Raw genomic sequence first — 14,365 nt, 5'->3', positions numbered from 1 at the left:
AGTAAACTAGTTTGACCTTATTGAATCCTGTATAATTGGTCTTTCATGTTTACCTTCTTATGTTTCTTCTGATTCTTATAGATCAAATTTTCTACTACATTCTGGTCTTCAAGAATAGCTGAAAGTTATTTAATTCATTAAATATTTGGGTTTTTTTCCCCTTGTATAATTATGCTCAGCTTTGCTGGGTAGATGATTCTTGGTTGTAAACCCATCTCCTTTGCTCTTTGAAATATTGTTTCCATGCCCTTCATTCCTTTTATTTTGAGTCAGCTAAGTTTTATGTTATTCTGACTGAAGCTCCATAGTATTAAAATTGAGTTTTTTTCCTGTTTGCTTATGTTATTTTCTCCTTAATCTGGGAGCTACAGAATTTAGCAATAATCTTCCTGTGAGTTTTCTTCTTAGGGTTTCTTTGGGTAGTTTCTTTCCATTTCTATTTTACCCTTTAGTTCTAAAACTTCCAAGCAATTTTTCTTAATAATTTCTTGAAGTAAGTACTTTCCACATTAGTTTATGGTTTTATTTTGGAGTTTTAGTTTTTTATGAGTATTCTTTTATAACAATGACCAATATGGAAGTATATTTTGCATGATGATACATGTATAACCCAGATCAAATCACTTACCATCCCTGAGAGAGGGGAGGGGAGGGAGGAAGAGAGAGAATTTGGATCTTATAATTTTGGAAAACATTTTGAAAATTGTTATTATGTGTAATTGGAAAAATAAAATATCTTTGAATTTTAAAAAATTTAAGAATAACTTCTGGGACTGATGCTAACCCAAAAAAAATTTCTTGAAGTATATATATAGTATCTAAACTTTTTTATGATCATAACTTTTTAGTAATCCAACAATTCTTATATTGTGATTCCTGGGTCTATCTTCCAAGTCAGTTTTTAAAAAATAAGATGTTTCCATATCCTCTTCTATTTTTTCATTCTTTTGATTTTGCTTTATTATTTCTTGTTGTCTTAAGAAGTCATTAACTTCAACAACATAAAAAGAAGTCATTAGCTTCAGCTAGGTAGCACAGTGGATAGAGTGCCAGGCTTAGAGTTGGAAGGACTTCTCCCACTTTCTAGCTGTGTGACTCTGGGCAAATCACTTAACTCCTTGCCTAGGCTTTTCTGCTTTTCTATCATAGAACTGATACCAAAACAAAAGATAAGAATTTAAGAAGTAGTCATTACCTTCCCATTGCCCACTCCTAATTTTTAGTGAATTATTTTCTTCAGTGAGTTTTTGGATCTCCTTTTCCAAAGTGGTTGCCCTTTTAAAAATAATTTTCTTGATTTTCTGCATTGCTCTTATTTTTTTCCTAGTTTTTTCTCAAACTCTATCAATTGGTTTTTTAAGTCCTTCCAAAAACACTTTTTGGACTTGTAGCCATTTTACATTTTTCTTTGATGTTTAGAAGTAGGCGTCTTCTGAATTTGAATCCTGGTCTTCTCTATCATCATAGTAGCTAATTATGATTGAGTTCTTTCTTTTTTTCTCACTCACTTTTTTTTTTCATTTTAGCAGCTGATGAGCTTAACTGTTAGTTTTATGCTAGAGTTGGGCTCTGTTCCCAGGGTATGAAGGAAGATGTTTCCAATTTCAGGTTTTTTTATGCTATTTCCTGAGCCCCATCTGGGAGCTCTTGACCTCTTAGTTCTTCCAATTTCTATAATCCAGTGCTAAGTGTGGTACCTGCTCCCTCAATTCATACCCCAGTCTTCGAGTGACCTCAGGTACACCTCTCTGCCCCCTAAACCTTGACCAGGGCCTCTGGCAATGCGGCCACTGTAAGCAAATGCTTTTACTCCCCTGGTTACCAGGTGGCTGCAAGTGCTCTCTCTCCTCTCTGCCCTGGTACTGCAACTAAGGACCCTGCTTCCTTGAGAGTGACCTTAGCCAGTAGGTCCCTCACATCTCAGAAACCACACTTTACCTGGGTATACTCAGTGTGATGTCTGTTCAGCATACCTGGACCTTCCCCTCACCCCCCATACCTTTCACCCTTCTCACCCATCAGCTAGAAACCTCTGGAGCTGAGGTGGCTACCCAAGTCTGAGGCTGCCAGCTTGCACAACTGCTCCTAGGGCTTGTCATTTATTGATTTTGTGGTATTTCCCTGAAGGTGTTTGCTTTTAAATCAAGTGAAACCATTACCCTGGGAGGTCAGAGCCTTCCCAGCAACCTCTCTGGACTGGATGACTATTTCAACCCTGACTCTATTTCTGATTCCAAAGTTGACTCTGAGGCATTTTTTATTATTTGTGGAGAAATTTGGAAAGCAAGGTTACCTGCCCTATTCTGCCATCTTCCCATTACTCCTAAATATGGTTTTTTTTAAATAAATACTCAAAAAATATTTATAGCAGCACTTTTTTGTTATAGTAAACAATTATAAACAAAATGAATGCCCATCAACAAGGGAATAACTGAATAAATCATCATATGTAAATATAATGGAATAGTATTACCCTATTAAAAATTACAAAAAGGTTGTATTCTGACAAACCTGGGAAGGATTATAGGTTTCAATGCCAGTAAAGTGAACAGAACCAGAAAAAATTAATCTACAATGTCTACACGTTGTAAAGGAAAAATTTTTGAAAGACGAGAATTATTATCAGTACAATGATTAATTGTATCTCTAGAAGTTTCATAACATATCATGTTCCTCACTTCTTAGCAAGGAGGTGATGAGCTAGAGTTTTTAGAATCATACCTAAATTCTCATGTGCACAAAAAATTGGAAAAAGATTATCTTGCACCAACTTCCCTTTTAAAAAAATGTTTTTTTATAAATTGTCAGGATACTTTATGACTAGTAATCCTACTTTTGAAATTTCTTCTGTACTGCTAATATATTTTAACAGGATCATCTCTTTTGTCTATAGGACACGAGGTAGCTGACAGGTGGTATAGTGAAATAAGAAATTATGACTATAAGAGTCCAGGATTCACCCCAGAATCAGGTGAGTATTTTTTGTCACTATTTTAGTCTCCAAAGTACATGTTGCTTTTGTTTTCTTTTAATTGTGAAGATAGGAAACCAAATCAGTTACTATTCCTAGTATTTCCTTCATTTTATCTTTCAGAAAAGAAAACAAGGCAGCCAATTCACCATTTCTTCACTTGTGTTTTTGACTTTCTAGCTTATCAGCGGGTTACAAGTTTTCATATGATCTGTGATAATCATATATATAGCAGAAATTTTTAAGCACATGCATGTGTGTGCATATGCATGCACACAATTTAAAAGGGATCTAACCATAATACAGTGTAACCTCCCCTTCATGCAATACCTATCATAAGATTTGAGAATTCAGAGAGGTTATATTGAGTAGTGTATAGATCCCTTCTCAATTACTTATGTATTATGTCTGTCCTTATTGAGGTAATAGATGACAGCTATATATGTTATATATACCTTATGTTAAATGAAGGGAGTTAATAAATGTCACTTTTTGATGGATTAGAAAGATTTGTCCAAGAAAAAAAAAACATGTTGGACCCAAGTATGAGATATTAGAAGTGTAAGCAACAGAGAAAAAGAAGGGGTCTCTTCCAACTATCACCTGAACAGGAGTCTCCTCTACTACATTCATTCAACCTCTGTTTAAAGGACTCCAATGATAGGTAATCCATTGGCTCTAAAGGCAGCCCATTCCACTTTTATACAACTTTCCTTGTTGGGAAATTTTTCCTGATGTCAAACCTAAATCTGTTTCAGGGGAAGCAGTGGGGTGAAGTGGGACAAGCAGAACAAATCTATTACATGACAGTCTTTCAAGTACTTGAAGACAGCTATCCTATTCCACCTAAATTTAATTCAATAAACATTTATTGTATCAGACCTCCTCTTAGATCAATGCATTGTCAAGACAGAGGCTTGTGTAGCTCAGTGAAATAATGAGCTATGCTGTGCAGTTACCCAAAATGGACAAGTTATCTTGTGTGTCAGTGAACTTAAATGAACAGGAGTGGATGAATTTAATTCAGGTGATCATTACATATACTACTGTGGGCAAGAATCCCTGAAAAGAAGTGTGGTAGCTTTTATAGTCAATAAGAGGGTGAGAAAAGCAGTACTGGAGCATAATCTCAAAAATGACAGAATGACATCTGTTCTCATCAAAGGCAAAAATTCAACATTACAATAATACAAGTCTGTACTCCAGCCATTGATGCTGAAGAAGCCAAAGTTGCTCAGTTCTATGAAGACCTACATCTTCTAAACGTAATGGCAAAAAAAATCACATTCATCAAAGGAGATTGGAATGCTAAAGTAGGAAATCAAAAATAATTGGAATAATAGGCAAGTTCAGCCTTGAAGTACAAGAATCAGAGCAGAGGCCAATAAAGTTTTGTCATGATAATTTGTGGGTCATAGCAAATACTTTTTCAATGATCCAAAAGGAAACTCTACACAAGGGTATCACTGGGTGGTCAATATTGAAATCAGATTTATTATATACTTTGCAAGTAAAGATGGAGAAGCTCTTACACAGTTCATTAAAACAAGACCTGGAGTTGACTGTGGCTCAGATCATGAGCTTCTTTGTGCAAAATTTAGACTTAAACAGAAGAAAGTGGGGGGAAAAATTAGCCTGTATAGGTGTGACAAAATAGCATCCTTTATGAATATGCCATGGAAAAGTGATAAGTAGATTTAAGGAGGTAGACCTGGTAGGCAGAGTGTCTGAAGAACTCTGGTCAGAGGTTCACAACACTGTACAGGAGGCATCAACAAAAAGCCTCCCAATGAAAAAAGAAGAACAAGAAACAAAATGACTGTCTAATGAAGCTTTACAAATAGTTGAGGAAAGAAGGACAGTGAAAGATAAAGGAGAAGGGGAAAGATATAGAATGGAATACAGAATTCCAGAGAATTTCAAGAAGAGATAAGAAGCTTTTCTTAAATAAGCATACAAAGAAATAGAAGATAGCAATAGAATAGGAAGAACAAGAAATCTCTACAAGAAAATTAAAGATAATAAGGGAATATTTCATGTAAAAATTAAAAAGCAAACTAATGTTAGGTATTTAACATAAGTAGAAGAGATTAAGAAGATATATACAGAACTATACAAGTAAGATCTTAGCATCACCAATAATCACAATATTGTGGTTATTGATCCAGTACCATACATCCTGGAGAATGAAGTCAAGCAGGTCTTAAGAAGCATTGATAAAATTCCAGCTAAGCCATTTAAAATCCTATGCTGATCTGTGTGACCCTGGGCAAGTCACTTGACCCCCATTGCCCACCCTTACCAATCTTCCACCTATGAGACAATGCACCAAAGTACAAGGGTTTAAAAAAAAAAGAAATAAAAGAAAGAAGAAAATCCTATGCTGATGTTATTATTAAGGTGCTACACTCAATATGGAAACAAATTTTAAAAAACTGAACAGTAGCCACTGGATTGGAAAATATTTCGGTTTATGTCCCAATCCTAAAGAAGGGTATTGCCAAAGAATATTCAAATTACCCAGCAATTGTGCTAATTTCACATGCCAGCAAAATTTTCTTAAGATTCTGCAAACTAGGCGACAGCAAAGTGTAAGCCCAGAATTACCAGAAGGGCAGGCTCATTTTTTTTTTGTTTGTTTTTTTGAAGAAGCTAAGGAACTAGAGGGCGCAGCTGGGTAGCTCAGTGGATTGAGAGCCAGGCCTAGAGATGGGAGGTCCTAGGTTCAAATCTAACCTCAGACACTTCCCAGCTGTGGGACCCTGGGCAAGTCACTTGACCCCCATTACCTACCCTTACCACTCTTCTGCTTTGGAGCCAATACACAGTATTGACTCCAAGACCGAAGAAGGTAAGGTCTTCTAAAAATAAATAAATGAATGAATGAATGAACACATGAATGAATGAATGGACGGATGAATAGATAGATAGATAGATAGATAGATAGATAGATAGATAGATAGATAGATAGATAGATAGATAGATAGATAGATAAAAAAAAGAAGCAAAGGAACTAGAGACCAAATTGTCAGCATTCAGTGGATTATGGAAAAAGCAAGGGAGTTCCAAGAAAACATCTGCCTCATTGAATACACTAAGGCCTTTGACTATGTAGCTCACAACAAAGAGATGGGAGTACTAGATCATCTTACTTTTCTCCTGAGGTACCTGTCTGTATGCAGGTCAAGAACCTACAGTTAGAACAGATGACTATAATCTATATATACAGCTCCAACTAGTGGCATTGAAGGCATCCTTATTCTACCTTACTCCATATTCGGTCATTTTTACCTTTAAATATCTCTTGTCCAATAATGTCATTGTAATTATACAAATACAACTGAAGTTCAGGCCCTCATTACTTCCTTCCTAGATTATTGCAACAGCTTTCTAATTGATCTTTCTGCCTCAAATCTCATCATCTAAAAAATTGTCTGAGGGAAAAGAAATGTCAGCCTAAATTGTTCTCTATTCTACATTGACTTTTTTTTTTAGTCGTATTGCTTGTTTTCATTCAATTCCTTACTACTAAAAGCCTGCAGACACAAAATATGAACAAAGTTAATATACTGTAGTTGGTGCTCTCTTAATTGGCAAAATAGAACTAACTCAGTAAAGTAGTAGTGTTTCACCTCTTCCAGGAGTTTTCCAACTCATGCTGAAAATGCAAACACTACAAGGAAATTTCTAGAGTTCCTCCTGTCTGTTCCCACATTGATAGTTTCAGATCTTTGCAGCCCTGAGAGAGGAAATGTTAACTGAAAAGAAGCAAGATCAAAGTAAAAGTGGAAAGATTAAGGGAAATATTACAGATGCATCAGACCTTCCTTATATCCCCCATTCCTTTTCTTTCACACATTTTCATCTTGCCTCCCACTGCTATTATGACACTCCTCTCTCCTAATTCTCTCACCTGTTTAAAAGCAATGTGATTGTTCTCCAAAGCTATATATCCTGAGCCATCTTTTCTCTCTGCGTTGGTGAACCCATCCATTCTCAAAGGTTCATCTCAAAAATGTAACATGCCCCAAATTGAACAAATAATATTTCCCTAAATCCAGCCTGTCTCTTGTTCTTTTCTCCTACCTTTCTCCTATCCTAACTCACCTATTATTGTTAAGGGTACCAGCATCCTTCTAGTACAGGTTTGTAATTTCAGAATTATCTTTGACTCTTCCTTCTCTCTCATTCCCAGTAGTTGGTCAGTTGACAGGTCATTTTAATTTTAAATCCACATTTCTCACATTCATCTCTTTCTTTCCACTCATACAGCCATTACCTTAGTGTAGACTCTCATTCCCTTTACCTGAACCACTGTGACAGCCTCCTCATCGGTCCTTATACTTTTAATCTCTCCTCCAATCTAATGTCCATTCAGCTGCCAAAATCATCTTCACAGATCATAGAACTAACCATATTCCTCCCCTGCTCAAAAACTTTAGGGGAATCCTATTGAGTCAGATAGTATGCATTCCTCAGCAAGCAACAGTTTAGTTTTCCTCCTATCGTTCCATCCTTATGAACTCCCCTTCACATAATGTTGCAGCTAAATAGGAATATTGCCTTTTATCCCTCTATACATCTAGTTTTCCAGTCTTTCCAAGACCATATTTTCCTTCAAAGCTCAGTTCAGGTCCCATCTCTTGGATGAATCTTTTCTTGACCTCTCTAGTTTAGGATGTTCTGCTTCCTCCAATTAAATGATCTGTTTAGTGGTATATACCTCAAAAAAGCAATAAGAACCATGACAGTCAGAGACTATTTTAATTTTGTCTTTGGATTCTTGGCATCTAGAACAGTGCCTTGTAAATAATACGTGTTTAATAAATGCTTAATCAGTTCAATCTCAAGTGTCTGCTTTCTACTACATCCCTCATACTGCTACCAGAACCACATCACCTCTGACCCCATTCTCCTTCAATAAATTCCAATGGACTCCTGTTGCCTCTAGGAGAAAATATAAAAATGACTTTTCCTACCTTTCCAGTTTTCCTACACATTACTTTACACAGTACTCATGCTGTGGTCCAATTCTACTGGCTTGCACTCATGATGGTCATCTCCAATTTCCATGCCTTTGCATTAGTTGCTCCCCATTCTCATAATGCCCTTTTTCTTCTAATGTCTTCCTTTTAGAATCCCTGGTTCCCTTCAAGACTCAACTCAAACACCATTCCCTACATGAAACTTTTAGTGATTCCCTGAGCAGCTAGCACTCCCCCTCCCAAAGCTACCTTTTATTCATTTTATATGGAACAGTAATGATAGCTGCCAAGTCCAAAGAGATCAGGCTCCTTTTCTCTCAGTTTCTTGGGGGTGGGGTTGTACCCCTATAGTCCCAAGGAAGATTACTTAAAGCTTTAGGTTTGACTCATGTCCAGGATCTCTCCAGAAAGAGGAAGTAGAAAAGTATTCAATGTACAATGGAAGTCAGATTTTGGACAGCTGTTTATTTCCTCTGCACAAACAAAAATACTTAACATAAGAGATTCACAAGTGCTCTTTGACAAAAAACTTAAAATAAGCAGCAGCAATAACATCTTAAAACTTCCATTATACTCTCTTGGGAACTTAAGACTCAAACCATCAACACGTAAAACACTCTAAACACAGTAATTCATCAACATAATAAAGCTCTGCTTTATCCGAAATTTCCTCCACATTCATTACTTCTGGTTAGCCTGGCCAGGGGTTGGATTCATTTTGTTGCTAGTGAGTACCTTCTCCAAGAAGCACAGTACTACTTGTCAAGGTTCCATCAAAAGTGCAACTAACACTACCTGAGGACCTCACATCTGCCCCCTCCAACTAACACTTTTGGCCCCCAGGCTGGAAATGTCCACCTCAGGATGGCTATTCATTCACCTATATTCAGGAAAAAATAAAACAAAACACAGATAGATCAATTGATTGTTTTTAATATGAGATCATTTCCTAAGCTTCTGTGGTCAAAAAAAAAATCATTGCCTAGTTTCTATTCTCTTTTGCTGTTGTCTTCTGCATATTTCTAAGCCAATACTTGAAGTCTTTCTTAACTCGATCAGACCTGTTACTGGTATATGGAAGAACCTGCAGTTCTTAACAGGCCAGAATGAAACACTAGATTATAACTTTGTATTATAAATGTTAAAAATAATTTTTGTTCTCAGTATTCCTATTTTTTGTCCATTTAACGTGATATACACATTTATATGTGTATGTATGTGTGTAATTTATCTGTATATATGCAGACACTTCTCACTTTACATAAGCAGATCATTCCAAAGACCTCTATGAAAAACTACATAATGTGAATTTGCTTCTGAATGTAGGGAAGGGAGGGAGGAAGGCAGAAAAGAAGGAAGGGAGCCCCCCCACCCATGAAGAGAGAGGGCCCACACAGGGTTTGAGGATATGTGGGTGCCTAAAACAGAGAATTGAGGTCAGCTTGGGGCCAGCCACTTGGGAGCCTTGCCAGAACCAAGAGGAAGAACATGTAGAGGATAGACACATGGGAGCTGGACACAGACACAGATAGGTCTTGAAGACAGGCAGCACACAGGGACCAGGGACAGACATGCAGTGGATGGATAGAGACAGACACTACAGGAGTGGGACATACAGACAGGTGAGTGTAGCTGGGCAGAGTCTCCCCTCATGGCACCGGAGGTCTCAAACCAAGCCCCATCTTATGAGCAGCTCCCTGCATCCCTTTGCCTGTCCCCTGGAGTGGGGATTTGAGGGTTTGGTGGGATTGGGGGTGATAGAATAGGAATCTGGGAGTGCTAAGCTGAGGGGCAGGAGTGGAGAGAGAGAGCACAGTATTGTCAGTAAAATGAACATAAATGGGTTTTTGAGAATGTGGATTTTCTTTTCAGAAGATTTCTTAAAGTCAAATTTGTCTAATGTGAATTTATGTAAAGCAAGAAGTGTATACATTTACACACATACATAAAATACACAGGCTTCCACGGAATGGTTTGGGTATTATGGGGGTGGCTTGTGGAGAGGGCAGTACTAAGCTAACCCAATGGATTGTTACCTCAGCAATAAGAGTCCCCTTCCAGAAGTGCAGACTGAAATGTCCACCATTGAAACTCAAAGTCAGCCTTCAGCAGGGAGCCTTTCCTGCCCTGTCCCCAGCAGCTGATTCCTTCCCTTTCAGATCCCCTTCTACCCCTGCCTCCCTTTAGAGTTCCTTCAGGGCAAGAACTGCTTTGGGTCTTTCTTTGTACAGGCAGTGCCCAGCACAGTGCCTGACACACAGCAAGCCCTTAATGACACTCATTGATCGATAGACTTTTCATCCTATCATGTCCTCCCACAAGGGGTCCAGACAACATTCCTGAGGACATTCCTAGGGTCTCGACATTAGATGGGTACCAGCATGAGATGAATACTTTCATTGCTTATCACACCCTTTCTCTAGGTGTCTCTCCTGTATGTGATAGGTCTCAGAGTTCTTTTTATAATGCTTTTGGCGTCCTTTTCTTCATTGGTAACATGCTATAGCCAATGTCAACCTTTGAACCAAACAAGCAACAATGACTCTAACTGTTCTGATAAACCAATCAGGCATCGAACTCTGCAGCCAAGTTGTTTATTTCCATTGAGAGAGAGAGAAGTTGTGTGTACCCGCACGTACACACATACACACTCTCCATCTCTGTCTCTGTCTCTGTCTCTCTGCCTCTGTCTGTCTTTCTGTCTGTCTGTCTCTCTCATAAAGAGGGGCTGGCAACCTTTGATCCAGCAATACCACTACTATGTTTGTACCCCAAAGAGATAATAATGAAAAATATTTGTACAAAAAATGAAAAATATTTGTACAAATTATTTGCACAAAAAAGAGCCTTGCTCTTTGTGGTAGCAAAAAATCAGGAAATGAGGGGGTGTCTCTCGATTGGGGAATGGCTGAACAAATTGTGGTATATGATGGTGATGGAATACTGTAAGGAACTGTAAGGATCTGTAAGGAACAATAAACTGCTTGATTTCTATACAAATTGGAAAGACCTCCAGGAATTGATGCAGAGTGAAATGAGCAGAACCAGGAGAACATTGTACACAGAAACTAAAACATTATGGAACTATCAAATGTTATCGACTTTGCTGCTAATAGCAGTGCAATGATCCAGGACAATCCAGAGAGACTTATGAGAAAGAAAGTTATCCTCATCCAGAGAAAACTATGTGGAATAGAAAAGCAGAAGGAAAACATATGATTTATCACTTGTTTATATCGGTATAGGATTTTGAGTTTGGATTTTAAAAGATTATTACAAAAATGAATAATATGGAAATAGGTATTAAGTGATAACATACGTATAATACAGTGGAATTGCTTGACAGCTCGAAGAGTGGGGAGGGAAGCAAGGGAGGAGAGAAAACGAATCATGTAATCATGGGGAAATATTTTTAAAATTTAAAAAAAAAAATTTGGATGAAAAAATGAGATACAAATAAAAGTACAGATACCAAAAAATAAATGAATGAATGAATGAAGAAAGAAACAAAGAAACAAACGAAAAAAGCGGGGCTGGATAGATCCAAGTCTATTGAGAAGAGAATACTGCTTATATAGTGGTTCAAGAAAAAGAGCAGTGGCAGAGGTGGGGTGTTCTCTGCAATGTGGGAAACTTCTGCCCAGAAACAGGAAAGGGAACATTGTCCACTATTCGGAACATAACTGATAGCATGTCTTTTGTTATTAATCTACATTGACTCACTGACTTTTTCTTTTGGTCTGGAACATTACAAAGTCATTTCCAAGGCATGGTTCTTGCCTTATCAGATTGATCCCAATGCTCCAAAGCAATCATAAATCTCACAGGGGCCATTAGAAACCTGTTAATCTTTGATATCTATAAACACTCCCTCTGGATCTCTGTTGTTCTTTGGTCAACTTGCCGTTTTTATTTTCAAAGATTGTGGATCCCATGATTCGCAGTCACTTAGCATCACCAGAATAAGATTGCATTTGTAAAAGTGGATCCATATCTTAGGGAGGTGCCCAGGGTCATTAAAAGTACTGCAACTCCAAAACTATAAAATTGTGAAATCCTTTTAGAGATTCCAGGAACTGATCTTTTCACCTAATCTCTTTCTTCCCCATCCAGGACATTTTACAGCAATGATATGGAAGGGCACAAAGAAGATGGGGGTTGGAAAGGCCTCTGCAAATGATGGTTCTTCCTATGTGGTTGCCAGATACTTTCCAGCTGGAAATATTGTCAATCCTGGTCTCTTTGAAGAAAATGTCCCTCGTCCAAAGACATGATTTTGAAAATGCAAATGTTAATTGTGGATTGCAGAGTGTAACAGTAAAACTCCTATGAAATCTAAAGCTTGATGCCCATGTTTAACTGTCACTTTGACAGCACATACTCTAATACATATTATGAATGAATTGACTTAAGACTTAACATAAACATTTAATGAATGAGTTGGTATAGCTACTTAGACTAACGTGAACTTTGTATATATATAAAAAAAGACATAATCATTTCTTGTAACTTCTTTTTTAAAAAGCAAATTGGTTGTATATTTTCCTCTTATACCATGTCCAGAAATCTGTTTTCTAAATTTCCATTATTTTGGAAACAACTGAAGTGTTTCATTTATCTTGATGCATTATAGTTTTGTATTACTATGAACATTTAAAATGATAAAAAATCAAGCAGTATATGATTTATTCATTTTAACTAAAGTAAATTTTTGGTTCAAAAATTATAAAAACATGACAACATAAATCTATCATCTTTGAAAAAGTTGATATGATCCTTAAGCTAATTGAATTCCTAAGATGACTTAAAAGATATAAAATCTATAATGAACTTTATTTTCTCTTACACTTCCTAATTTTTTTAAAAGAAAAATTTTTATAACACCATCAAGTTGGTCATAGCACAGGGCTGACACTAGATTTGGATGATTTCTGTGTTTGTGGCTAAAACCTATCATATCAGCCTATATATTCATTTTAATATGTTAATATTTCTAGGTTCAGCACACCTCTTCCTGTGATATAGATTACAGCTCATCTGGGACATATAGCACTATATATAGTCAGTCTCCATGAGTTTCTGTGCCTTCAAGATTTATCACTTGATAACAAATTTTTTAGTAATAAATCACTTCACATCTAGCTAGGCTGGACTTGGATAATAGAACATGGGCTACATACATACTATTTAAGCTTTTCTAGTTTGCCAAAACTTGCCTTCAATAACCCAAAGTCACCTAAGTGCCCCCATCAGAGTGAGACTTTAGTAAATGATTAACATATTCACTATATATATGTGTATATACACACATACACACACACACATATATATATATGTTTATATATATATATATAACATACCTATAGATGTAGCATAAAACTTTAAACATGGTAAAAGAGTCTTTCTTTGTCCACAATTTCATATTTTCATGAATTTGACTGTGTCTTTGGACAAGCCTTTTTAGGACAGACATGGATGAATTAGGTGACATTTGAAGAATTCTAAACTGTCTCCTTGCTCTGACCCCTAAAATAAGCTATCTCAGAGCAGGAAATGAGCAGAAGTAGTATTTCTGGCAGCTCTGATTTACAGATGTTCTAATATTGCCCCTAGGAATTATATCAAACCTGCACAGCTTAAAGGCCTTAATAAAAGTTTAGCATAGACAATCCTGTGGTTTTAGGCTTGGTTCAGTATTTATATTTGTAAAGTATTGCCTTAAGGGTAAAATATATTCGCATTTATTGATCATCACATATTATCCAAATATTGCTGATAAATATTGAAGCTAATTAATTTTAAAAGATCACTCCCTAGAGGGTATATCCCAGAAGTGAATGTTGTCTACTATTTCAGTCATTTGCTCCATTGAAAAACCAGCTTTAGAATTTGAGTTTGGTGTTTACAAAGTCCTAAAGGAACTTGTTCCTAACTACTAAAGGAAGTATGAGTAAAAACAACAACAAAAAAAGGCAGTGGTCTGGTGTCTGACATTGTAAAAATTGTTTGTTTTTTACATGAATTCATTATTCCTAATGTCATCCAGGGATTAAATACAACAAGGAACATTAGAAAATAAACCATATTTTTCGCATAAGACATAATTCTAAAGTGATTCACATCAGTTTCTTTATTGAATGCTAATTAATTCAAGCCTTTTAAGTGGCTTCTATTAACTGGCAATTCCCCACCAAACATCATCAGCATCAGAGATGTTCAGTGATATGTAAAGTGATAACCTTATGACTGATCAATCAATAGGTTCTGGCACTTAATTTTTACTGAAGTCAGATGAAAATGAGCAATCATCAGAGGGAAGAACAGCATCCTTAATCCTAAAGTCAGACTCTATTCAGAATAAGTATTAGGATCCTATGAGACTTTGCCCAGTTTAATCAACAACAACAAC

The 14,365-nt window shown here is 36.6% G+C and overlaps 1 protein-coding gene across 2 annotated transcripts in view; it reads left to right on the top strand.

The window, feature by feature from the left end:
• GLIPR2 (GLI pathogenesis related 2) overlaps window positions 1-12,588 on the top strand; it is a 77,902-nt gene extending 65,314 nt beyond the window's left edge. For both annotated transcript variants that reach the window (XM_044661086.1, XM_044661098.1), the window contains 2 exons: window positions 2,894-2,971; window positions 12,070-12,588. In XM_044661086.1, the coding sequence (XP_044517021.1) occupies window positions 2,894-2,971; window positions 12,070-12,230 (239 nt within the window). In that variant the 3' untranslated portion in view covers window positions 12,231-12,588. The remainder of the gene's footprint in view (window positions 1-2,893; window positions 2,972-12,069) is intronic.
• Window positions 12,589-14,365: the final 1,777 nt, after the last annotated feature.

Source organism: Gracilinanus agilis, chromosome 1 (genome assembly GCF_016433145.1).
Source record: "Gracilinanus agilis isolate LMUSP501 chromosome 1, AgileGrace, whole genome shotgun sequence".
Classification (NCBI taxonomy): Eukaryota; Metazoa; Chordata; class Mammalia; order Didelphimorphia; family Didelphidae; genus Gracilinanus; species Gracilinanus agilis.
The sequence above is the reverse complement of the archived record's forward strand: the minus strand, read 5'-3'. Positions and strand labels throughout refer to the sequence as shown.